At 36.8% G+C, this 26237-nt stretch overlaps 2 protein-coding genes across 4 annotated transcripts in view; one reads left to right on the plus strand and one right to left on the minus strand.

Annotated features, from left to right (window-relative positions):
- The window catches only part of REL (REL proto-oncogene, NF-kB subunit), a 42485-nt gene extending 31450 nt beyond the window's left edge, over nucleotides 1-11035 (plus strand). The window contains exons 6-10 of one of the 2 annotated variants that reach the window (XM_058278612.2): nucleotides 568-672; nucleotides 777-989; nucleotides 1568-1636; nucleotides 1762-1812; nucleotides 2990-9208. In XM_058278612.2, coding sequence (XP_058134595.1) covers nucleotides 568-672; nucleotides 777-989; nucleotides 1568-1636; nucleotides 1762-1812; nucleotides 2990-3753 — 1202 coding nt within the window. In that variant the 3' untranslated portion in view covers nucleotides 3754-9208. Of the gene's footprint in view, nucleotides 1-567; nucleotides 673-776; nucleotides 990-1567; nucleotides 1637-1758; nucleotides 1813-2989 lie in introns of both variants that reach the window. The other variant, XM_058278611.2, reaches the window with a different exon arrangement.
- A 1891-nt stretch (nucleotides 11036-12926) lies between these two features.
- PUS10 (pseudouridine synthase 10) overlaps nucleotides 12927-26237 on the minus strand; it is a 106413-nt gene continuing 93102 nt past the window's right edge. For both annotated transcript variants that reach the window (XM_004470479.5, XM_004470481.5), the window contains exons 15-18: nucleotides 25702-25819; nucleotides 20138-20280; nucleotides 17224-17323; nucleotides 12927-15216 (exon numbers count right to left, since the gene is read on the minus strand). In XM_004470479.5, coding sequence (XP_004470536.1) covers nucleotides 15181-15216; nucleotides 17224-17323; nucleotides 20138-20280; nucleotides 25702-25819 — 397 coding nt within the window. In that variant the 3' untranslated portion in view covers nucleotides 12927-15180. The remainder of the gene's footprint in view (nucleotides 15217-17223; nucleotides 17324-20137; nucleotides 20281-25701; nucleotides 25820-26237) is intronic.

Raw genomic sequence — 26237 nt, forward strand, 5'->3', positions numbered from 1 at the left:
TGACTTCTGTATTTTTAAAAGATTATGAAATTGCCCTCCAAAAGATTATGTGTATGTGTACGTGTATATACACACTTGGATACATTTCTACCAATGGTGTATGATTGTGTCTGTTTTGCATGTAGAAGACTAACAGGACATAGGTTTTAAAAGTATTTCAGATTATTCTCATCATGGAGAAGGTGGAATGCCAGGGAGGGTTTTTGGAATCTTGCCAGATAATAAGCGTGAAAATTGCATCGTCTAAGGGGTATCGTCATCATTTAAGAAAATTAATCTGCTGACAGTGTGTAGGATAAATTAGAAGAAACAGAATCTAGAAGTAGATTAATTAGGGGATTGGTCATTGCCTGTAAATAAACTCACTAGGCTCTAAATCAGGAAGGGCAATGCAAGTAGTATGGAAAGGGGCAGCTGTGGATGACTAATGTATTTTGTGTCCTTAATATAGCTATACACTAAAACTTTTATCTATTCCATTAATTTTTCCCTAAAATGCTCCCCTTTAAAAAAGGAATACAATATATTACCAAGGTAGCAATCCATTAAAAAATCCTTTATATTTAGGTGCTCCTAATACCGCAGAATTGAGGATTTGTCGTGTAAACAAGAACTGTGGAAGTGTCAGGGGAGGAGATGAAATATTTCTACTCTGTGATAAAGTCCAGAAAGGTATTTGTTTTGTTTCATTGAATCTAAGAATATATTTTAAATTTATAGATGTATTTTACTTTGTATTTCCATTGTTATTATTTCTTTCGTTTCTTATTCACTAGATGACATAGAAGTTCGTTTTGTGTTGAACAATTGGGAAGCAAAAGGTATCTTTTCGCAAGCTGATGTACACCGTCAAGTAGCCATTGTTTTCAAGACTCCACCATATTGCAAAGCTATAACAGAACCTGTAACAGTAAAAATGCAGCTGCGGCGGCCGTCTGACCAGGAAGTTAGTGAATCTATGGATTTTAGATATCTGCCAGATGAAAAAGGTATGACTTTTGGTGATAAGGTTTTATATATGTTTTAAATTCTGTCCTGCTAATAACATTTTCTTGTAAGACACATTTGAATACAGTTAGGTGTACCCATAATTTATGGTTCTTTTCCTGGAGATTTTCACTTGATTTTTGACCAACTGGGTGATTGTTAACGCTTTTTTGCATCTCTTTCATAGGAAAGAGGTTCAGTTAATTTGGAATAATTTTAAAGTATCTACAATGTTTATTAAAAATTTCTATTTTATTTTTGAGGGTCTATTTGGTCCTTATTTTTCCCTTTTTATAGGTGGGAAACTTAAGATGCAGACTGCTCTTTGTCTTGGTCCTTATCTGACAATATTGCATTAGTTGACAGTGTTGACTTACAGATGTTGTAAAATAAGATTAATATTTTTACTTTTACTGAAAGAAGAATACTCACTTCTGCCTTGGGACATACTCTACAACAATTATTAAATCCATATTACATATATTTATTTACAGTACTTTCTAAGTATGAATAAAACATTAATGGAAGGGAAGTATAATCTGTGATGATTCATATACTTTCTTTGTTCCTTTCTAACCAGATACCTATGGCAATAAAGCCAAGAAACAAAAAACAACTCTACTCTTCCAGAAATTGTGGCAGGATTGTGGTAGGAACATTATGAATTGATTTGTATTTAATAATTTTGTTTTATTTGCTTTATTCAGTTTTACAAATTTTAACTGATGTTAATTGTTAAATTACATTTTATAACTTAAAACTTTATCATAGCAGTTAATTTTCCTGAAAGACCAAGACCTGGAGAAGGAAGATTCATCAAAAAAGGTATTTTTTTTTTTTTGCCCTACAGTGTATTACTTGTAATCAGAAAAGCTAGTGCTTTGCCCAGAATATAGAAAATCCATTTTTAGAAATAAATAACTGCTTCTTTAGATGTTTTTTGCTCCTTCAATATTTTCATGCTTTCCATATTCAATGAATTGAGGTCAGCTTCCAAAAGTCATGTTGAAAACTTATTATGTTCTTGGGATTTATTGTTTGAGTGATTGTTTTAGTCATATGGCAATTTTACTATCACAGTGTATATGGAAGAAATGGTTTATATCTGGTCAGCTCTCTTTTTTATAAATAAAGTTATACTGGAGCACAGCCACACTCACATGATTATTTATTGTCTGTAGTTGAGTAGTTGCAACAGAAGCTGTATGGCCCACAAGTCCTAAAATAGTTACTATCTGGCCCTTTACAGAAAAAGTTTGCCAATCTCTGGTTTATATAATTCAACTTAAAGTTAATTAGAAATCTTTTTTCCTCCTTACATTCTTAAAATCATGCTTTTTCCTGGCTTAATGGGAATACCAATCATATAATATGTAAATACACAGTATACTAAACTTTTTTCTGACTGGAGATTTTGTAGTACCTTATGGCTATTTATCTTTTTTTTTTTTTTTTTTTTCAGGAGGTACTGGGGATTGAACCCAGGACCTTCATACATGGGAAGCAGGCACTCAACTACTTGAGCCACATCTGCTCCCCTGGCTATATCTTAATATATCTTGGGAGTTATGTGCATTTTAAAATCATTCCTAATGAGTGTTTCCTCCATCCCTCCATTTGCTCCCTAAGAAGTAGAGACTATGAAATGATTTTGGCTGTTTGGATCCTATTAATTGAAATTCTGATATTTATCTTTTTTATCTTTCACTTTTTAAAAATGCCTGTAAAGAACTTTAGATGCTAGAATTTCATATTTAACTGGAGTAAAATCATATATCTTAAAATAACTTACCAAAATTACTTTACATGTATTTGTGAAGTGTTACAGTGTACAGTTGTAGTCTCTCTTAATTTTAATGCTATTCAAAATTCTTATTCGAAAATGTTGTATCACTTTCCTTAGAAATTTTCTTTCTTAGTGTTTATACAATTCTAATTTAGAAATAATGGTTTTTGTAATTTTGTCCTTTTACTTTTTAAAAATACATTTTTCCCCCCACAGAATCAAACTTATTTTCTCACGGTGCAGTTTTGACAGAAACGCCCAGGCCTTCAGGGATTTCAAGTCAAGCAGAATCGTACTATTCTCCACCTGTGTCCATCTCAAGGGCATTGTCACATCATGCTCCAGCCATACCCTCAGTGGGACCTCAGTCTTCAAGCTGGTCTTCAGTGGCTCACTCCACCTCACACTCAGTCAATACAAATCCACTGAATAGTTTTTCAACAGGGACACTTTCCTCTAATTCACAAGGTATCCCACCATTCCTGGCAATACCTCGTAGTGATCTAAATGTTTCTAATGCTTGCATTTATAACAATACTAATGAAATAGGCAGAATGGAATCATCATCCATGTCACCAGCTGACCTATATGATATTTCTGATGCCAACATGCTTTCTAATTGTCCTGTTAATATGATTACACCCAGTAATGACAGCATGAGAGAGACTGTCATGGACATGAATCTTGAAAACTCATGTAATTCATTGTTAGAGTCAGGAGACTTGAGACGGCTCCATCCACTGCCCTCTTCCACTATGTCAGCAGGTGCCAGTTCCAGTACTGCTGCTTTTGTTTCACAATCAGATGCTTTTGAGGGATCAGCCTTTAGTTGTGTAGATAACAGTTTGATAAATGAGTCAGGGCCATCAAACAGTACTAATCCAAACAATCATGGTTTTGTTCAAAGTAGTCAATTTTCAGGTATTGGCACTATGCAAAATGAGCAATTGAGTGACTCATATGCATATGAATACTTTTAAGTATAAGTCAAAGATTTAACTTCTTTTAAATGTTTTTGGTCATTTTAGGATTACTTATATTGGATGCAACATTTTGCATTTGTCTGACCAAGACTATAATACAGTCAGATATTTTGTTTTTGAAGGATGATGGTCCAAAAACTTGTTTTTCAGAGAGAAGTATAAAATATTGGGTATATAGAATACAAAATTTAAAAGAGTCGTAAAAAGAAAAATTTTAAAATAGAAAACTAAAAGGGCTTACTGTTTCTTCTTTTGAAACATGTGACTGATACCATATGTGGTGTGTCTACCACATTTCTCAGGATGGACTCTGAGGAGAATGTTAGAGCAAAGCTCCAGTTTTTCCAAATATGCTTTTTATACTTCTTTTATAATATATTAATGTATTCTTAGTTAAATGAATTAACTGATATTTGCTTTCAAGCAAATGTAAGGTAAAACCTGTAATGGCTATGTCATTGGAAAAATAAATTTGTATTATTTTTGAGGCCCAAGGGCCAAGGTGACCCCTAAGGGGTTTTCTGAGGCTTCTTGGAGTTTCTTAGATTTATATGTAAATTATATGTAAATACTAAGTTGGGCAGAAGGCAGTTGAAGTGAATTTTCAAGGTATGGGAGGTTTTCTACATTTTGTACTATTTAAATCCACACCTCTAAATTTGCTTATGATTTAACATCATGCTTTTAAGGGAATCCTTGTATCTCTTTCTTATGCATCCTTACTCCCCATTATCTCATCCAGTTTCATGGTTTTAACTATCAATAAGCTGGTAACTACTAAATTTTATCTCTGCTTACCACAGAACTTCAGAATTTGAGTCTACACATATGTGAAAAATTGCCTGTTTGACATCTCTATCTAGAAATCTAATAAAGCTCAAATGCAGCATAACCAAAACTGAATTCCAGATCTTCCCTCCCTAACTTGCTTTTCCAGTCTTCCCAACTCAGTAAATGGCAATGCCATGCTTCCGGTTGCTCAGGTCAAAATTCTTGGAGTCATCCTTGATTCTTCTCTTTCTTTTTATATCCCATATCCAATCCATCAGCAAATCTGATAGGCCCTACCTTTGAAATATATCCATAGCTGACTACCTCTTTTGACTTCCGCTGTTAATACCCAATTCCAGGCCTCTGTCATCTCTTGCCTAGATTGATGCCATAGTCCCAAACCCTCTCTACATCCTTGGGCCCTTACAATCTGTTCTCCATAAAAAACCAGAATGACTATTTCTAAAACAAGTCAAATCATGTCATTCGTCTGCCCCAAACCATCCAGTGGCTCCCCATTTCACTCAAGTAAAGGCCAAAGTCCTTAAAATTAGCAGGTCTCTACTCCCTTCTCCTGTTATCTCGTCTATTACCATTATTCTCCTACTTGTTTAGCTCCAGACACTTGGCCTCAGTGCTCCTCCTCAAAAACACCAAGCACGGTTCTGCTTCAGATCCATGTGCTTGGTGTTCCCACTGCCTCCAGCACTCTTTCCCCAGATAGACTCGACTGTTACCTAGTCAAGGCCCTCCTTGACTATCCTATATGACAGCAACCCCTGCACATCAGCATTCCATGGACTTGCTTTATTTTTGTCCTTAGCATTTATGACAATCTGATTTTACTAAGCATTTTACCTGTTTACTGTTTGTTTTTCTGTACTGGAATATAAACTTCATAAGGGCATAAATTTTTGACATGTTTACTGCTGAATCTGCTAGTATCTAGAACAGTGTCTGTCTCGCAGTGAGCACAATAAATATTTACTGAATGTTCAGACTACCATAATAGAACTTTGTTTCTTGAAAGAAAAAAGAGCTTTAATTACTAGATTTTTATAATTCTTACAATTTTGTTTAAAGTGACATTGTATAAATCAGAATCATGTACATTGAAGTCCATGATTAATAATATTAATCCAAACTCTTTGAAAGCAAGTAACATAGTAGCAAAACACTGGTAGAATGTGGGCCATAATCTTAATTTCTGATGGAATTGTCATAATGCTAAGTAACTAACTTATTAAAGACCTACTTTATTTTATAACCAGATTCTACCCTAATGTTGAACATATTCCTACCTAGAAACAATGCACCATTTCATTTATACAATGTACAACCAAACCTTAAATTTACTGGTACAATTAAAAATTAGTCAGTCCAGTTAAAATGATGGAATGTGTGATTGCAATTAAGTAAAAATAAAAATTCTCAGTTGATTTGATACTGGGAAATGGGAAGGAGAGCAAGTAGGGAGATGAGGTCATCTTTAGGTAAGCTGAATTAATGTATGACTTACATGTATGTTTAGAATATTTCCCATGGATTTTTCATTTTTCAGGTACAATTTACTGATCATCTAATTTATAATTTTTTTTGAAAAAGATTTATTTTTCCCCCCTTCTCCTCCCCCTCCCCCGGCCCTGTTTTTGCTGTGTCCATTTGCTGTATGAACTTCTGTTTCTATTTCTTTTTGTCTTTTTCACCTTTTCTCCTCTAGGATTCACAGGGATTTGATCCTGGGGACCTAATGTGGAGAGAGGTTCCCTGTCAGCTGCACCACCTCAGTTCCTGGTTTCTGCTGTGCTTCACCTTTATTCTCCCCTTCTTCTCTCTCTTGTTGTGTCATCATCGTGCTGTGTGACTGACTTGCGCAGGCACTGGCTCACTGTGCAGGCATGCTTTCTCTTCTTTTTCACCAGGAGGTCCCAGGAATCGAACCCAGGTCCTCCCATATGGTAGGCGAAGCCCTATCACTTGACCCACATCCACTTCCCTAATTTATCATTTTAAAAGGATTTAGTAACCTGATTCTCTGTCTCTACTTGTATTTATACCGTTACTTTCCTTATAACACCCCACTTTCAGTTTGTGAGGAAAAGGTGTCCTCCTTCCTTTCTAAACTCTATTGTTCACTGGATCCCTTCTCTCTGCTCTACTGTCATGTTTCCTGTTATCTTCATATTACCATTTAGTGCTGCTTTTCTTTGTGTTAACATGGTAAGATTTTTCTGTAGTCTAAAAAGAAAGACAAAGAAAGAATCATTTACTACCACCCTTGTGCTCCTTCTTTTCACATCCGTACTTCTGAAATGCTTTTGGCCTCCATTTCCTCACTTGCCAATCATTCCTTAATCTATTGATGTCTTTAGCGCCTACTATTTTCTTAAGGTGTTCTGGGAAAGGTGACCAGACTCACCTCATTTTCAATACAAATCCACAGAATTGCCCTTGTATCTTTATCCGTCCTTACCCTGACTGACCTCGCCAAAGCTGCCTATCGTATCTGCCATTCCTTCCTTGAATCTGCTTCCTGGATTTCTGTGGTAGATGTCGATTTTTTCCAGAGTTTCAACTTTAGCCCTCAATTGGTGCTATTTTTCCAATCTTGGGCAGTCTCATTGATAACCATAGCTTCAGCTTTCTCTCACACTACCTGCATGCCTTTATTTTTTTAAAGATTTATTTATTTTCTCCCTCCCCACCCCCGTTTTTCTGTTCTCTGTGTCGTCTTCTTTGTCCACGGTGCCATTCTTAGGCAGGCTGCACTTCCTTTCATGCTGGGTGGCTCTCCTGACGGGGCACACTCCTTGCGTGTGGGGCTCCCCTACGTGGGGGACACCCCTGCATGGCAGGGCACTCCTTGCGCACATCAGCACTGCGCATGGGCCAGCTCCACACGGGTCAAGGGGGCCTGGGGTTTGAACCGCGGACCTCCCATGTGGTAGACGGACGCCCTAACCACTGGGCCAAGTCTGCTTCCCCTCTGCATGCCTTTATAAACTGGCTCTTCCTCTTGCATTCTCTCAGTACATTAATGGCATTATCATTTTCCTTGCCATCCAAGATATTTAGTAGGAACCTCAAAATCCTTTGATTCTTTTATTCTTTTTCTCCCTCATACTCATGCTTAAGCATGAGATCCTTTTGATTATTTCTAAAAATCTTTGTCCCTTTTCCATTCTTTCTGTTCTGTTAGCACAGGCCTAATTCCCTCTCCCCCCAACAAGAATATTTTCCATGTCCCAGTAAAAAATACCCCATTCCCTGTTACGCCCTGTTACATGGTTAGAATTGCCTGAAAAAAAAAAACATTCTCTTTCATGCCTCCATGCCTTTACCCTTCTACAACTAGAACACTCATCTTTTAAGGCTGGGCTTCTCAATGAAGCTTGGTTCTGCCTTCCTACTAAAGATGCAGCCTTGCACATGCCTCCACTGAATTATAGTCATTTAAGTGTTTTGTTTCATTCTTTGGGACTCCGGCACTTAGCATAGTCCCTGACACATAGTTGGTGCTGAATAAATGGTAGCTATTATTGGGGAGGCAAGGGTGTGAAACTGACAGGAATGATTTTTAAAATGTCAGCAGGAATATGGTTTTTAAAGGGAAGAATACTTAATCTGTCAGAAAAGTAGAATGTCAAGATAATTTAAGCATTGTGAAATACACTTCTCTTTCTTTACCCTCTGCCCTCTGTCTTTTCTTTTAAAAACCCTCCTGTAATTCTTTGAGGTTGAAAATGCCTCTTGAAAGTAGTAGTGTCAACTGTATAAAGAGAAATTCTGTAAAGTTATTTCATATCCCTGACCTTGCTACTTGTATTCACTATATGTGGCAGAAGTATCCCTCCATGCATTTTGTCTGCACCTTCCGCTGACACAGACACTCCAGTATTCAGTGACATATCAAACTTTTTGAATATCTAATGTGCAAAGCACTGTGTGAGGTGCTGGAAAGGATACAGAAGTGAATGAGACAAAACTCTTGTCAAAGATATCAGTCTTATATATGTAAGTCATATATATGTAAGATAACATATACAGTAAAGTACATAAAGTATACTCATTTTAAGTGACAACTCAGTGAATTTTGTGTAAACACCCAAGTAACCATCATGTTTAGGACATTTCCAACACCAAGTTTCCGTCATGCCCGCCCAGACTTTACCTACTCCTCAAAAGCACTCTTTTGACCTCCATGATCAGAACCTACTATTTTAATGCTATTTTAAATTGATAAATGGTCCTCTATGCACAGCCTTAGTGGACAAAACAGCTGAGCCATCAATTTCTAACCTAATACTGCAGAAAAATTAATCATATTTTCCATTTAAGAGACTTGGAATTGTTCATCCAAGATGCCTAGGAGCACCAAATCATGTTATCACATATATTGGATTATTGAGAGGTTAAAGAAATCTCATGATGTTAAATAGCAAAGAGGAATGTAAAGAATAGGGAATTTTTAGTCACAGGATCTGAGTTTGACTCTTCAACTCTTGCTGCTTACAAGTTATGTAATCTTTAGCAGATCACCCATGGGCCCATCTTTTCAGATATGAAATGCAGATAATAGCCTACCTACCTCACAGGATATGTTATAATAATGCATAAAAACAAACACTGTAAATTGTATAGTGGTAGTTTAAAAAATTGTTAATAAACCAACATTTGTTTATATCTCATGGCCCTGATTAATTTCTAATCCCAAATATTCCTTCCAGTTGTCTAATAATCTGCAGAGTTAGAAAAATCTATATGGATTAGATTCTTTAATAAGAATCCTGAACTGGGTTTCTCATTAGGGTGACTAAGCTATTGCCCAGATTTGTAGAACCTTCTTTTGGCCTTACTGCTTCCAGAACCATTTCCTTTTGTTTAGCAGAGATGAGGTCAATTACCAATGATTTGAAATTATAAAATTCTGTGACTTAATTTCTTTGCCAAAGTTGACTACAAACTGGAGTAGTTTGACTATTTTCCTAAAAGTGAGTCTCATTATAGCTAAAGTTACCACTGCAAGATTTCTGATCTGTTTTGTTTGCAGAGGTTGAGCATAAAATGGAGAAAATTAGGATGCTCTTTGTATACAAATAATAGAAAATTTCATGCTATTTGTTCACATTTTAAGGCCAGGAATAGGTAGTTAATTGGAGATAAATATGTGGATTTTCTGTATCTGTTTTATGTCTTGTTTGGCCAAGACTTAGTCAAATTTTAAAAATACATATATATATTTTTTGAGTACGGGGGGCCAGGGAATGAACCTGGAACCTCATATGTGAGAAGCCAGCCCTCAACCATTGAGCCACATTGGCTTCCCTGAGTCGGTTTTTTCATTTGTTTTGCTTGTTGTTTGTTTTTCTCAAGAGGCACCGAACTGAACCCCAGTCCTCCCATGTAGGAGGTGCGTGCTCAACCACTTGAGCCACATCCGCTCCCCTAATTAATATTTTAACAAATACATGTTAGCAGAGTTTAAAGCACAAGCTTAACAGCAACTAATAAAACTGAATCTCAGAAGTAATCATGACTGTCATTTTTTTCAGGCATACAAAAGCAGACTAAAAAAAACTCTTATCCCTACCATCTTCCTTAATAAACAAAATACAGATATAATTTTTAAAAACTAAATGTCTTGTGGCTTTAGAAAAAATATCAACTGCTAGTATTTATTTAAAGGGATAGAATTTATCATACCCTAATATTATCACTGTTTCTACAACTTCAGTTACTGTTGGGCTTTCAAAAAGTTAAAGAATTACAATTAAAATTCAGTAAATATCTGTATATGCAGTAATACATAATTGGTACAAAATGTTGGTTCTTCAACAAATTGAGTGCTCAGGGATATCAGCAGGTAAATAAAATGGACATTTTTGGTAAATGTATTTATCAAACACTTGCTCTTTTTTTTCTTAAACTTATCAAACATTGTGACTTCATAAAATATAATAGATAAGGTTGGAGTATTTCAGGATCCATTTGGGAAATGCAATCTCATGAGACATCATTGGTGACAAATTTTATTTTTTATAGGGTAATCAGATAATGTAGGTAGGTCACTTGCATAGTTCAGGTAGCTTTAAGATGAGATTGAAAGAAAAATATAAGGAAAGCTATTGAGTAGTGAGCCCTCTTATTAAATGCATGGTCAGACCAGGTGAACACTTTCGAGATGACTTGTTTTAAAGAATGTACTTGAAAATACTTTTGACAAGGATGAATCCAGATCCTGGCAGAATGGCAATAGCCTATTTTTTAACTGTTCTAAGTAATTTTTATATGCTTAATGACTAGAATGAATTTGTAGGCCTGATCAAGTAATTTTTAAAAGTTCTCAGGTACTGTTCAGTTATTTAACATGAAGGTTCATATCAAGATGCTATCATTTTTACAATGTCAAAATGGCTTTTATTGTACAGAATATTTTATTACTTTTGTAATAGCTTTGTATAGTGATTTTCTTGCTAATAAATGAGAAAAATTATAAAACCTTATAAAATTTTGTTGCTATTTGACTTTTGAAACACAAAAATATCAACTAGATTTTCTTGCTCTCTCTCTCTCTCTATATATATATAGCATCTTTACTGGGAAAGTAGCTTGGTTGCCTAGGAACTTAAGAATTTTTATATAATGCTTTGGCTGAATACATTTGCATATGTAACTTTGTCCTTTGAAATGATAATTTCGTGGAGTACTGAAATGCCTTTTTAAAAGATTTGCATTTTCTGCCTTCTTGACTGTCTTCCTCCCTCCCTGAATAAATCAGTATAAAAGCCATTTGCTTGGGCTGAGCAAGGTATGGGAGATGTTGGCATAGGGTGACGGTGGTGGCCCAGTGTGAACTGTCCAGCTCTGGTTTTGCTAAATACCATTATCTACTAAAAGAAATCAGAGTTTAAGAGAAATAGCCCATTCCAAGCTTGGTACAGGGAAAATAGAAGATGAGCCGGGAATATCTTTTTTGTATCAGAAAGTAATCAGGGAAGCAGATGTGGCTCAGCAGTTGGGCTCCTGTCTACCATATAGGAGGTCCAGGGTTCAATATCCAGGGCCTCCTGGTAAAGGCAAGCTGGCCCACGCAGAGTGCTGGCCCATGCGGAGAGCTGGCAGAGCAAAATGATGCAACAAAAAGACAGAAGAGATGATAAGAGACACGGCAGACCAGGGAACTGAGATGGCACATGAGAATGATCACTTCCCACACTGGAAGGTCCCAGGATCGGTTCCTGGAGCCAACTAATGAGAATACAAGCAGACACAGAAGCACACACAGTGAATGGACACACAGCAGACAATGGGGGGGGGGGGGGGGGGGAGGGGGAATAAATCTTTTAAAAAAGTAATAAAATACTCAGAGTGATGGGGATATGTCACAAGAACACAGGAACCAGCTTGAAGAGGTTCCCAATGACCGAATCTTGAATACCTTGAGCAGCAAAATAATGTTAGTAAGATACTATAGCCCACTGAATAAAATAGGAAGCTGAAAGCCTACAGTGATAGAAATGATTAAATAAATGGGAGAAAAAGAAAGTTTTACCTATCAGTGGAATGCCAGTCAGTAAATGTAGAAGGACTAGTGGAATTTAAAAATCACTATTTGGCAATGCTTGTGGTAATAATTCAGGCATCAGTGGATGCTAAAACTAGTGACTGATAGGAAGCGGATTTGGCAATTGACAGAGCCTCCACCTACCACGTGGAAGGTCCAAGGTTCAAATCCAGGGCCTCCTGATCCATGTGGTGAGCTGGCCCACACGCAGTGCTGATGTGTGCAAGGAGTGCCCTGCCACGCAGGGGTATCACCCCCACGTAGGTGAGCCCCACGCGCAAGGAGTGTGCCCTGTAAGGAGAGCCGCCCCGCACGAAAGAAGCACAGCCTGCCCAGGAGTGGTGCTGCACACATGGAGAGTGACGCAGCAAGATGACAGAACAAAGACACAGATTCCTGGTGCCACTGACGAATCCAAGCAGACAAAGAATACACACAGCAAATGGACACAGCAGACAACTGGGGGGCGGGGGTGTGGGGAACGACATGACTAGTGACTGAAAATGTGATGATCTCCCTAAAAGATACTTTTTAATCACAAAGGGGGAAAGAATAACTATATAAAAAGTGGAGAAGCTCAGCAGATACTCCTTTAATCAATTGATCAAAGTCCAATTACCAGTAACTGGATAAATGAAAATTGTGTGCTCCCTGATAAGATGCACAACATGGATCTAAACCTAACAACCTGAATGTTTTTTGGAATTACACATTAATGTATTGAGGTGACAGGGCTTCCTTGGCTCACTGTCTTAGGGGAAAAAGGCTCTTGTACTTGTAACTTCCTTGTAAGTTTGAAATTCTTTCAAAATGAAAAAAAAATTAACTATCACCATTAAGGTAATTATTTATTTCATATGAAGTGGTACATTTAAAAAATCAACAAGTTTACATCAAATTTCACATTCTTTTATTGCTAAAATACCATTTTCAAAGAGAAAACTCTAAAGTAAGATGTTTTCCTCTTAGGAAATGGAAATTTAACTTCTAAGTTTACTTCACATTCTTTGCAAATGCAGCCAGTTATCTTACTTGGTAATTTTTCATTTTAGTAGCTTTATTTTTTCCTGGACTTCTCCAGGTATTCAGAGTTGATGTTTTTCCCCAAATAAACCTCAGACTATATTTTGGACAAGGACATTGTTAAAGTGTTCCCAAAAGATTGCTAATTTAAACAAAGCTATAAAAGGAAATCATAAAACTAAAAGTGTTTTTATATAGGCAAAAGTGAAACTATTCGTGCTCATTTACTTGATGTTCCCTATTCTGCATAAAGGAAAGATACTGAGTTTTAACTACCTGTGTCATAATTTTATGAACATTTGGAATGACTATAGCTAATGTTGACTCTGCTTGAAATTATGTATAATTTCAGGAATAGATAAATGTAGGAAATAGAAATTTTCTAACTTAAGTTTGCTCAGGAAGTTCTTGGGTCTTCCATTTTGCAAGTCCATTGGATTCAAAGCTAGGCCAAAAGGAAATATGCAAAAGATTATCTTCTAAATTATTTAAGGCTTTTGAAGCAAAACTTCCTCAGAAATTGAGAAACATTGACACAGAAGTTCTTGCCTTTTTATCAAAAGTTTATTTTTGCTATTCTCATTTTCTGGTATTGAAAATTCACTGTTATTCACATATGAAACACACAGTTTCAAAGTGCCAGGCTGACATCTTCATGTCAATTAAACCAACAGTCTTAACCATTTTCCTGATTTCTAAAGTGAATAATACATCTTAGTACCTATGAACTGTTTTAATATAGAAATAGAAAACAGTAATCCAATAGTAATATAATACTGTCCAAGTCATAGGTGTAGTAAATAAGCCATGGTTGAACCAGGGTGGTGGAAATTATTCTTCAACCTAAAATTTTAATGAGATTCCTTTCTGAAAACGTATCTTTTACTGGCCCATCCATGTCCTTTAGGTTTGGCTTATTCTGACAAATCTGTTTCTCTTCAAATTATCAAATGATGTTTAATAAATGATAATTATATAAGATTGTATGAAATATACTTGGGCTTTTTTGGGAAAGGTCCTTGATTTGGTACTACCAAAGTCACTTAAAACTTATGGTTAAGCGAGTTTAAATGGCATCCTTAGTGTCTCTTTCACATAGTTGGTACCCAATAATACAGGCTTTTTTCCCCCTGGAGACCAGGAAACTTCGGTTCAAGTCCTAGATATGGAAGCTACTAAAAATTTTAGACAAAGACATTTAGCTTCTGTTCTTTGGTTTCCATATTTGTAAAGTGGAAATAATACTCATTCTATTTACCTTATTTAGATGCTTAAAATGGGATAATCTATTAATGCACTTGAAATAATACTATTTACCTTTGTTTAGCAATCTCAATTTTTTAAAATCCCTGAAACTGAAGTTTTATTAAATAGTAGTAGGCACTTGTGTCTCCTTATTTAAAAGACTTGAAATTCTCTTACCATGGTATGCCTCGGTTCCTAGGATTTCACTCTCCCTCCAAAGTAAATGTATTGATAATTTGAGTTTGTCAAAACAGTAACTTGAAATCCTTAAGATCTGTGACAGATCGTACCTAAAAGTAATTTTTTTGGTAACAGCTTGAGGTTTATTTGGAAAAATATTACCTCAGCTATGAATTTGATAACCTAGAGAAGTATTATGGGGTACTGTGCTACATAAATCTAGATATAACCTTCATTCAGATAATTTAAATGTAGAACATGATCTTAAAGACGGCATGTCTTGTGGGAGGAAATCTTGCTGATAGGAATGACAGCTTTTCAAGATTATCAGAGAATGTACACTTTGTTTACATACCCCTCTAGATGAAAGAATTAAGAGGAAGAATGGTTTCATTTCATATTTTGGTTTGTGGGTGCTAGAGAGGGAGTGAGAAAAATCATAAGAAATCCTTAGAACAGTTTAACAAAATATACACATACATAGAACCTGAGATGTTAACATAAACAACATATAGATCAACATGATCCAGGAGGTTTCCAAGACACCATTATAGTGGATAAACAACCATTTTACAGTGTATGCTGAATGGATGACCACATCATGCCAGGAAAACTACTCTGTCTCCAAATTTGAAAGCTAGTCAATCCAAAGCAGGGGGCCAGTCGACATCTACGGACTAGATGAAAGAAAACAAGTCATTAAAACAGTATTATTGTTCTAGTAAGCATTTGCTGGCAATGCTTCATAAATTAAAAATTATAATGGAACAGAAGAAGTGGCATTTGAAGAAAGGAGTTACTGAATACCATAGTATAACACTCTAAAGATGACTCTAGGGAAGCTTGTGCCTGAGGTCTGTTCCTGAATTAACTCAGTAGCAGTATGGTTAATTGTGCCTTTTGACTGATAAAAAGTAAATTAAAAATCTTATTTATAGATAAAGTACTAAACTCAGGTAGAAATGCCAACTTTTGCAGAATTTTCAGGGAGCAAATTTTATTCTTTTGATCATGTTCTTTCTCCCATCTTGCCTTTAAATATTCTGTAAACTTAAGAGTCTTGGTTGCAACTCAACAACTAAATGTGAAATAAATGAATATGAAAGATTACTTGGAATGAGAAAAGGATTAATGATCTTTGTTATCTTGAGCAGAATAATTGCTTCTTTTAAAATCCAATTCATCTAACGCTACTTACCCTTGTTTGGATCTTTTACAACAAAACCTTGACCTTCAAATTATATTGAAATTACAGAACAGACTATTCTTGTCTCCATGTAAACAATAACATTCCATGTCTTAGAAGTATTAAAGTATACCTTAACTACCCTAGGGACTTACTTTAGGAGAAAGTTTTTCTTTTTAATTCCACTATACAATGGTGTTTTTTATATTTAAAATTTAAAACCTGAAATGACTTAGGAAAAAAATTTTCATTAATCCATGAGTTATTTCATATACCAGGTTGAGAAAAATTTTACTTTTTAGTCAAAATAACTTGTATATATACATATATATGGGTATGTGTCTGGATGTGTGTATTTTTTACAAATCCCAAGAAAATATTTTGGTTTTGTTTCAGAATATAGCCATATGCCAAATACCACACATAAACAAATGGGTGGTTTCTCATTTCTGAACACTAAACTAAACATTACTGATCATAATCTTGTGTGGAGATGTTGAGGGCAAGGGAAGTTAGACAAGTTATTTGTTTAAAAAGCGCCACAGGTGACAATCTGGATTGACAATCCAAGTTGAGAAACACTGGCCTTGTGACTGTTTACTACTACTAAACTGCTCTAAAAATTAAAGAAGATGAATGTGATTGGGATTTTCTTTGGCAAAAGGTTGTTTACCTCAAAATCATAGTTCTACTGCGGGGGCGGGGGCTGTCTCTCTAAACTTGAAAATGTTCTCACTGGCTGTACTGTAGGAGCTGTGTAAGATTTTATTTCAAAGCACCCAAGAGAACTGCTGGTAAGGTAAAAATGCTCCAGTGGTCATTTGATTACCATAGGTCTTTTCACAGTGGGAAACCATACTCACTTTTTAAAAAATAACTTCGTATCATTCCCATTTGAGAAAGGGGGAAAGGGAGAGACTCTTCTCCTAATGATATATTCATCAAAGAGTACCGCTTGACTCAATACCTACCAACACTCAGATGATAAAAAACATGGAGAACTGCCTGAAAGATCCGTTCTATCCATTCCTTTAATTATTCTAGAGTTTAACCTTGTTTCAATTCAGACTAGAGCTGAGAACTTGGACACATCATAGGGATCCCTTACAAAGCTGCTTTTATTAATAACCATTGGCCCATGCTATTTTCTGTCCCTGTCCTGAATATGTATTTCTGAATAGATTTTTATAAATTTTTTATAAATTTTTTATAAAACAAAACAGGTAGAAATACAAGGTACACAGAAGTGGGGACTGGATCTTAGAGTCCAGAGAATGTGATGGCACTTACAACTTTTATTTCCTTGCTTGTTCAAGGGTTCAGATCTGATGCCATATATAAAGTACAGTTAGTAAATTAGCTATACATTGGCAGGAGTCATAAAGGAGACCTTATATTTTTTTTAAAAATATTTTGAAGATGAGTAGCTTAATGATAAAAGAACTTTTAAAACATTGGCTGAATTTAGTATTTCAGTGGGCAGTCCACAATGACTTACCTCAACATCCAGCTCGAGAATGTCTGCGGTCACTTTCATCAGAGAGCCAATGTTCGGCCTGGTTCTCCCAAAGTCTCCGTGTACAAACTCTTTAACATAACTGAAGTTTGTTTAAGGAAAAATGAAGATAGCCATGCAGTGCCATGGTTTGGTGAGCTTTGATAAGTGAAAGGGAAATGACAAAAGCAAAAATGTTAGAAAAGTGGGGTTATTTCTGAGCTGTAACTTCTGATGTGTATCTGAGAAAATAAACCACAGCAAACTGGTTCCTACCAGCTTCACAGCCAACAGCAAGACTCGACACCCTGTGTTTACATCAAACTTACCAGAATCGTGAATTTCTTTTTTCTTTATAGATACTTCCAGGTGCTAAATTTGGGTATGGATTTTAAAAATTAGCTATAGTTCAAAACTTTAAAAAAAAAAACAAAAACCAAACGCTATTTTTTTCTTTGCCACAACTTTGATCTTGCCATCTTTCTGGTCCCATTTTTCCAATAATGGCAGCTGGAATCAGTCAGATTTTTATAGGGTAACTTCAATGATAACTTTCCTTGCAACAAGACCCAGTGGTCCAACTGAAACAGGATGGGACAATGTGAATATTAATTGTCTTGATGAAGGCCCCTTAGGAGTACCAAAGGACTTCAATTCCAATTCTTTGCTAAAATGGTTAGTAAAATTAAGTTAATCTCTCTTTTTTAAAGGGGCAATTTTTTGTTTTCCTCATAGGTCTTCAAATTTTGAAGTGAATGACTAATTCTGGAATTAGTTACTAAAAAGATTGCATTCAGTAGGAATTCATTTAGCATTATGTTGTGCTTTATAAACCAGCACTTAGTATAAAATATTTAACTTGAATAGGAAAAATTTATTCCCAGATGATAAATACCATAGTTAAAAAAAGAAAAATAACCAATATCATCATATACTATTATGTCTTCTTTATTTTGAAAGTTTATTCATTCTATCTTCATCAAATATCTTGACTCAAGCATAAGACATTATGTCTAATAACTTCTTCTTGACTAAATTCATAATTTCTCAACAATGTCATTCTTTTTCTTTCACTTTCTTTAGAGAATGCTACTTCTGAGTAGCAATAATGAGGGGAAATAATTTTAAAAGTTCCAGAATATCCAGTTATAAGGTCCAGAGCTGTTCTTACTCATAGCCAGATGGACAAGGCTTCAACCAAATGAACTAGCTCAGTGTACTGAGCAACATAACATATACAGGGGATATATAAAATAAATATATGAAAATTCATATACTTATGTGTATAACCATATACTATCTAAAGCTTTACCAAACAGTCTTTCTTGGTAAATGGCTTAAACACATATTCACGACTAGTTCCAAACATGTTTTAATGGGATTGAAAAAACATTAGGGGAAGTGGATTTGGCCCAATGGATAGGGCGTCTGCCTACGACATGGGAGGTCCAGGGTTCAAAACCAGGGCCTCCTGATCTGTGTAGTGAGCTGGCCCACGAGCAGTGCTGATGCGTGCAAGGAGTGCCATTCCACGCAGTGGTGTCCCCTGTGTAGGGGAGCCCCACGCACAAGGGGTGCACCCCGTAAGGAGAGCTGCCCAGCGCGAAGAAAGTGCAGCCTGCCCATGAGTGATGCCACACAAACAGAGAGCTGACGCAGCAAGATGATGTGACAAAGCGAGACACAGACTCCGGGTGCTGCTGACAAGAATACAAGCAGGCACAGAAGAACACACAGCAGAGCAGACACAGAGCAGACAACTGGGGGCAGGGAAGGGAAGAGAAATAAAGAAAGAAAAAGAAAAAGACAGTAGCTTCTCCAAAAGGCCAATGTATTTCTTCCTGGCACACTAAAACTAAGTACACTTGGATTAGGTAAAAAAAATTAATTTCTTTGAAATTCTCTCCAAAATCGATTGGCAAGAGTGCTCAAAACAACAAAGATCTGCTGACTGGAGTCTACACAGATTATTATCCCTTGATCAAAACTGCAAAAATTTTGGAGTAAATAATGTATGGTTCATCTGAGTAACTCCCAGTCACTCCTGGGGCAGGAAGTGAGGAGGGCTTCGTAGGAACAGAGAAGGGCAGACTACATATAGCATTTGATGATTAAAATTTAAACATTTTTTTCTTACAAATGTACACCATTAGTTTTATACTAATTAGAAGGCACTTCACACTGTTGGAGAGGTACTAATCACAAAATATAAAACCAAGAAGCAAAACTGGGAGCACGCCTTGAAAAGTAAACCTTAAGCCCAGACTAATGGAGCTCCCTGGTATATTTAATCAGCAACTCAGTTTTGTTAGGTTATGAACAAAATATCAGCCTTGGACTACACATATTTTAACTCTGAATCTCAACCTTTTCTATTTATATCAGTCAAAACACCTTGCAGTCTTCGAAAATTATGCTAATGGCAGTACAGTATTACTATCAACTGAGTGTAAATGGCCCAAACAAAAGATACGTAATCTGGTTTAAGGAGGCATGCAGAGAAAGAATATCCTGTTGTAGTGGGCCAGCTGCCAAATAAAGTCAAAACCAATATCTAGGTAGTGCCATTCCATCTATCACCCGTGTTTATATATTTATATTTAATATATATCGAAAAAGACAAGTATTTTCTGAGCACTTACTATGACATCAGCACCATGTGAGACACTGTGATTTTGTGAAACATAGATAACATTTCAATTGACTGTAGACTGGCTGTTGCCTCATGGTTTAAAATGTCATTTTGAAAAACACCATTGTACTGGGAAAAAACACCCCAAACAAAAAAATGGATTTTTCTCCAAACTAATTCTTTCCTAATACCTCCCAGACCAGGTTGAACCTATTTTCTAAGGTAGCATTAACTTTTCTAATAGGATTCTGGTTAGATTATTGCTATGCAAAGGTGGAAGGATACGTTCCAGCTTGAGTCTTCAGACAGAGGCGGAAATGATGCTCATCCACATAGTGTGTCTCCATGGTGTGAATGATGCGTGTTCTCACAGCCAAGGGCCTTCGGTGAAGGACCCGAAGTGGTGTTTTCTGGTCAATCTTTAAGTCCTGGAGGGAGTATGATACACAACCTTGGAGTCATAACTTTGCCATCCAGGGAAGCCTATCTTGACACCAACTTTGTCATCCATGGCTCACCACAGATATTTTGTTTAGGGAACTCTATCTTTGAGTATCAGGGTAGAAACTATTATAATACATCTGATTCCCTTTGGGACAAACTGGAATTTCTCACACCCTACTTCATAATTAGGCATTTTCTAGGCCCTAGTACCCTCACCATAAAATAAGGACTTTGGAGTAAATTATCCCTAAGGTATCTTTTGGTTCTAATATTTAACAAATGGATTAGGATCCTGGAATTCTATCCTGCCCTTCACTTCATAAGGGCTATTCTAGAAGACAATATTCTTACCTTTGTTTCCTAATCCAAGAGTGACCTAACTGAGGATTTCAGGCTGGGGTGGGAAACAGCCAATGCAGAAGGTAGGACATTTGCAACACTAGTGTGTACAGGTAATCTGCGTGTTTCTGAGAGAATCATACAAACTAACAGTGTTGTTTGGCTACATGAAAGGATATACCTGAAAATTATTAGTCACATCTCTGCTCATAGTGGTGCTTTATTATAATAATTACAAACGTGCACAATAGACCAGGACCTTGCAGCATTTGTTATCCCAGTTCACATTATTTGAGAATAATGTGTCCCTATTATAATTTATATTTTTTGACAGACTTGTCTTTCTCACAGTTCAAATTAGAGATGTTCTTTCATGTCACAAGATACAGATTAAGAAAAAGGGCTTGTCTTTTTCAAGCCCTTTTAAAAGGTCAACCAATTCCATGTTTTAAAAATAGATACCAGGCACAACCAGTAATGTAGATTCATAAGAACTTTGAATTTTCTGTAATTTCTTGTTGGAACAACTCCTTTGTAAATTACAGGATTAGTGGATGCCTAAAGCCCAACTATGAAAGGTTTCTGTCTAGTCTCACCTCTACTGAATTCTCCAATAAGAAAGAAAGAACAAGCTCTGACAAAGGAGACACTTGAAAAGGTGCAACTACTTTTATCAGCAGTTAGTCCACCTTAGGCGACATGTAGAAACAGCCCGCCTTGAAATGAGGGATCTAGTGAGTGTTCCTCTCTTCTTCCTTTCTCTCTCTAGCCACTCCCTGTGGCAGTTTGAGATTATTTATACCCCCCAAAAAGATAAGAAATATGTTTGTAAACTGGTTTGTTCCTCTGGGTGTGATACCCTTCGAATGTATTAGATTTAGCTGACTTGTCTTGGTTAAATTACCTGTTACGATGAGGGTTTTAATTCAACCAGTCTGTAGGGCATAACTCAGGGTTGAGTCCCTATCCCCTGGAGGACTGATATAAATGGACACTCACAGAAGAAGACACAGGAAGAAAGAGAGCTCCAGAGATGCCAGAGGAGAGAACTTGTCCTGTGACAGAAAGGAGAAGGCTCAAACAGCTAAAGCCTGGGGAGAGATGAGCCATGTGCCTGACAGTTTGCAGCTGAAGACAACAGAGCAGCTGAGGAAGCCCTGAAAGACAAGCTCTATGCCAGTGTACAGTTGAGACTGTTAGAAACTGGGCCCACAGAGCCTTAAGGGGAAAACAGAAGGAGAGACAGGCAGAGATTACCCGCCATCTTGCTTCAACACATGGCAACTGACTTTGGTGAGAGAGCAGCCTTGAGTGGACTCTTCAGGGTCTTGTATCTATAAGCTTTTACCCCAAGTAAATACCCTTTATAAAAGCCAACAGATTTCTGGTACTTTGCATCAGCAACCCTTTGGCTGACTGATAAGACTCCTAGTATTTTGACCCATGAGCCAGTCAGTGGAATACCAACTGAGCTACTAGGCCCACACCCCTGCTTCCAACATAATACTCAGAATAATATATGCTCACGTGTCCCTTTACCTGCTTGTTTTTAACAGACAAAAGCAAACCACTTCATTTACTCTTCTACTGTACCTTGCTGTCCCCATACAGCTCATTTTTCAGAGATCTACACAGACACAAACACATGCATTTTTTCTTCTCAGAAGTAGGTTGCCCTTAAAACTGAGAGAACAGATAGTCAATTTGAAGTGACTTCTCTGAATGAGGCATCAACTCAGTTTTCAATTTCTGATGCCAAGAAGACTATTTGAAAGCTATTTGTTTTAACCCTTAAGAAAATAATTGGAAATGAACTAGTTTCATCAGTCCTGTTCTTCACCCGGGCTGTGGACCATAAAAATGGACCTTTTCACCACTTAGTTTATACCTATTAAAATTGTCTTTTCAGTATTATTTCTGTGAAGAATGAATTTATTCCCCCCAAAACTGCATCTACCTTTATTTTTAAAAAATTTACTTTTCCCATAGCATTCTGAATGATTTGCACATGTGAAAGAAAAGAGAGGTTTAGAAAATTGCAGTCGTAAAGGTATCTGTCTATATTATAACTACCACCCTAAAGGCCCTCAATAATAAGGCCAGAAGCCAAAGGGCCTTCCATATAGAATCGCAGAACCTCAGCACTGGAGGTGCCACTGGAGACAATCTAGTTTATCCCCTCAGTTTATAGATTAGCTTCTCAAAGCAGGTGAATAGCTTGTATGGGAGAGCTGGATTACAGCCCAAATTTATCCATCAATCTACTATTAGTTTTTGTTCCTTGATTTTTGGGTTAACTGTAACAAAAAGAACATTATATTTCAAAGATACATAAAGATCTCCCCACACTCCAAGATTATAAATTAAACAGCCTTGTGTGTATCCTCTCATCTTTTTCTCAGTGTTCATACAAACATATGCACACTCATACAAATAAATACGGGTTTTGATTGTTTCTTTTCACCAAAACACTCATACTGTAAACATGATTCCTCACTTCACTTTTTTCTTTTGTATATTAGTCAGCCAAAGGGATGCTGATGCAAAGTACCAGAAATGTGTTGGCTTTTATAAAGGGTATTTATTTGGAATAAAAGCGTACAGTTACAAGGCTCTAAACAGTCCAACTCAAGGTTACTTCCTTACCAAATCTCTTGTTGCCACATGTTGAATAAGATGGCAGGCATCATCTGCAAGGGTTCAGCCTTCCTCTTCCCTCTTTTTTGTTTAACCCACCACCCCCCCACACAGCTTCCTCATCTGTGTGCTTGTTGTCTGCTCATCTTTCTTAGGAGGCACCAGGAATCAAACCCAGGACCTCCCACATGGGAGGGAAGTACCCAACTGCTTGAGCTACTTCTGCTCTCTGCTGATTACGGTGTCTTGCTGGTTGTGGCATCTGCTCGTCTTCTTTAGGAGGTACCAGAAACCGAACCCAGGACCTCCCATGTGGGAGGTGGGTGCCCAATTGCTTGAGTCACATCTGCTGCCCCTCTTCCCTCTTAAGACTCCACTGTCCCAGCTTCTTCCAATCTCAGCTGTAGGCTGGCATAAGGCTTGTCTCTCTTCCTCTGGGGCTTGTGTCTTTTCAGGCTCGCCTGCTCTGGTCTCTTCACAAAGTCAACTGTAAACTAAGAGGCTCATCTTTCTTCTCGGGCTGCAGGATCCTCTGTATATCTACTCTGTGTATCTACTTCTCTTGCCTCCTTGATTGATTATCCCTTTATATAGCCCACCATTGGGGTGGGGGACTCAACCCTGCACACTCTAATGATGTGGTCAAATCAAAGTCCTAATCTTAACAGAATTTAATCAAAGGCATCTCAGCTGAATCTAATATTATACAATCAAAGGGTTTCACACCCAGAGAAACAGACTGGTTTACAAACATAAATAATCAATATATTTTGATTACTTCAATCTAGAGGTAGAACATCTTTTCAAATGATTCTTAGCCATTTGGAGTTGCTCATTTTTCAGCTGCTTGTTTATATCTTTTGTCCATTTCTCTATTGAGTGTATTTTCTTGGTAAGTATAAATCCTATTTATGGTATATTCTGCCATACAATCTGTTTACTACAAAGTGAAACACGTGTGTTTAATCACAATGTGTAATTCTCTATACACTTTTATAGCTTGATGGGTTTTCTCTCAACTTAGTACTTATCAGAAACATTTTCCTATGTCAATAAATACTTACCTACCATATAATTTTTAATAAGTGGATAGTAACAGTCATCACACAGATAAGTCATAATATTAAACCAGCCCCTCTAGTAGGTCATATAGATTGTTACAAAATATTTACCATTTAAACAATGCTATGGTAACTATTGATAACTATATGCATCTTTGTGCCCATTTTTGCTCATTCTGTATATCTGAAGGTAAAGTATTTTTATAGGAAGAGGCACAGGCAAGTAGGAAGAAATATGCTAGCAATAGGCAATCCTTCTATAGTGACACATTCTCATGTGAAGGCAAACCTATCATGTGCCAAAGAGGGGCTTTACATATATATTATCATGTTTTATTTATACACTTAATCTTAGCATCAAGTTCCACTTTATCTTTCTTTTTTAGAGATGACAAAACGTAATTACAGCAATGCTAAGTATTTTCTATGTGCCAGGCACTGTTGTAAGCAGTTTATGTGTTTAAACTCATTTAATTCTCCTACCTAATTTTATAGATTGAAGAAATTGAAGCATAGAGACATTAAGTAACTCGTCCAAAGTCACAAATCTAAGTAACACAGAGTCATGACTTGCACCCAGGTAATTTGTCTTCAGAGTTGGGCTCTTAATCACCAGCAACACTGCCTCTCAGATGGGTTATATGAATTGCCCAGTCATCCAGCTAGTAAATAGCAAAGCCAGAATTTGAATCCAGGTCTGACAGACCCTCTAAGTCTGTGCTCTCTGACTTGCTGATTATAAACTAGAAGACAATGGACTCTTTTATAGGCAATGGAAAAAAAAATAAAAAGAACTCTTCAAATACCTTCAGGGAAGTGGATTTGGCTCAATGGATAGTACATCTGCCTACCACATGGGAGGTCCAGGGTTCAAACTCAGGGTGTCCTGACCCGTGTGAAACTGGCCCATGTGCAGTGCTGATGCACGCAAGGAGTGCCGTGCCATGCAGTAGTGTCCCCTGCATAGGGGAGCCCCATGCACAAGGAGTGCACCCCATAAGGAGAGCCACCCAGCGCGAAAGAAAGTGTAGCCTGCCCAGGAATGGCACCACACACACGGAGAGCGGACACAGCAAGATGATGCAACAAAAGAAACACAGATTCCTGGTGCTGCTGATAAGCACAGAAGCAGTCACAGAAGAATACACATGAATGGACAGAGAGAGCAGACAACCTGGGGGGAGGGGAGTAGGGGAGAGAAATAAATGAAAAATAAATCTTAAAAAAAAAAAGAGACACAGATTTCCAGTGCTGCTGACAAGAGTACAAGTGGACACAGAAGAACACACAGTGAATGGACACAGAGAGCAGACAATTGGGGGGTGGGGGAGAAATAAATGAAAAATAAATCTTTAAAAAAAAAAATACCTTCATATCATTTAGGAATTCAATATCTTTCTTTTGTATTACTTTATTTGTCCATATTAAGGCACTATAGGTCTTGGTTTTTTCTTCTTCACCTTCTTTCATATGTCCTATTGCCTCTCTAAACAAAAACAATAAAAGAGTTTGAATATATAAAATATACACAAACCTTGCCCCAAATTTCCTTTTTTAAAAAAATAGATTGAGATTTATTATAATTCACCAGTTTTAACTATATAATTCTGTGATTTTTAAAATATTTAGAGCTCTACAGCTATCACCACAATCTAATTTTAGCATACTTTCATCATCCAAAAACAAAACTCCATACCCATTCACCCCTCCCCCAAACCCTAGGCAACCACTAATCAACTTTGTCTTTACAGACTTCCTTATTCTGGACATTTCATATAAAATAAAATCATACACTATATGGTATTTATGTGGTTTCTGGCTTCTTTCACTTCATAATGTTTTCAAGGTCATCTTTATTGTAGCCCGTTATCAGTACCATGTATAGATAAACCACATTTTGTTTA

Source organism: Dasypus novemcinctus, chromosome 17 (genome assembly GCF_030445035.2).
Source record: "Dasypus novemcinctus isolate mDasNov1 chromosome 17, mDasNov1.1.hap2, whole genome shotgun sequence".
NCBI lineage: Eukaryota > Metazoa > Chordata > Mammalia > Cingulata > Dasypodidae > Dasypus > Dasypus novemcinctus.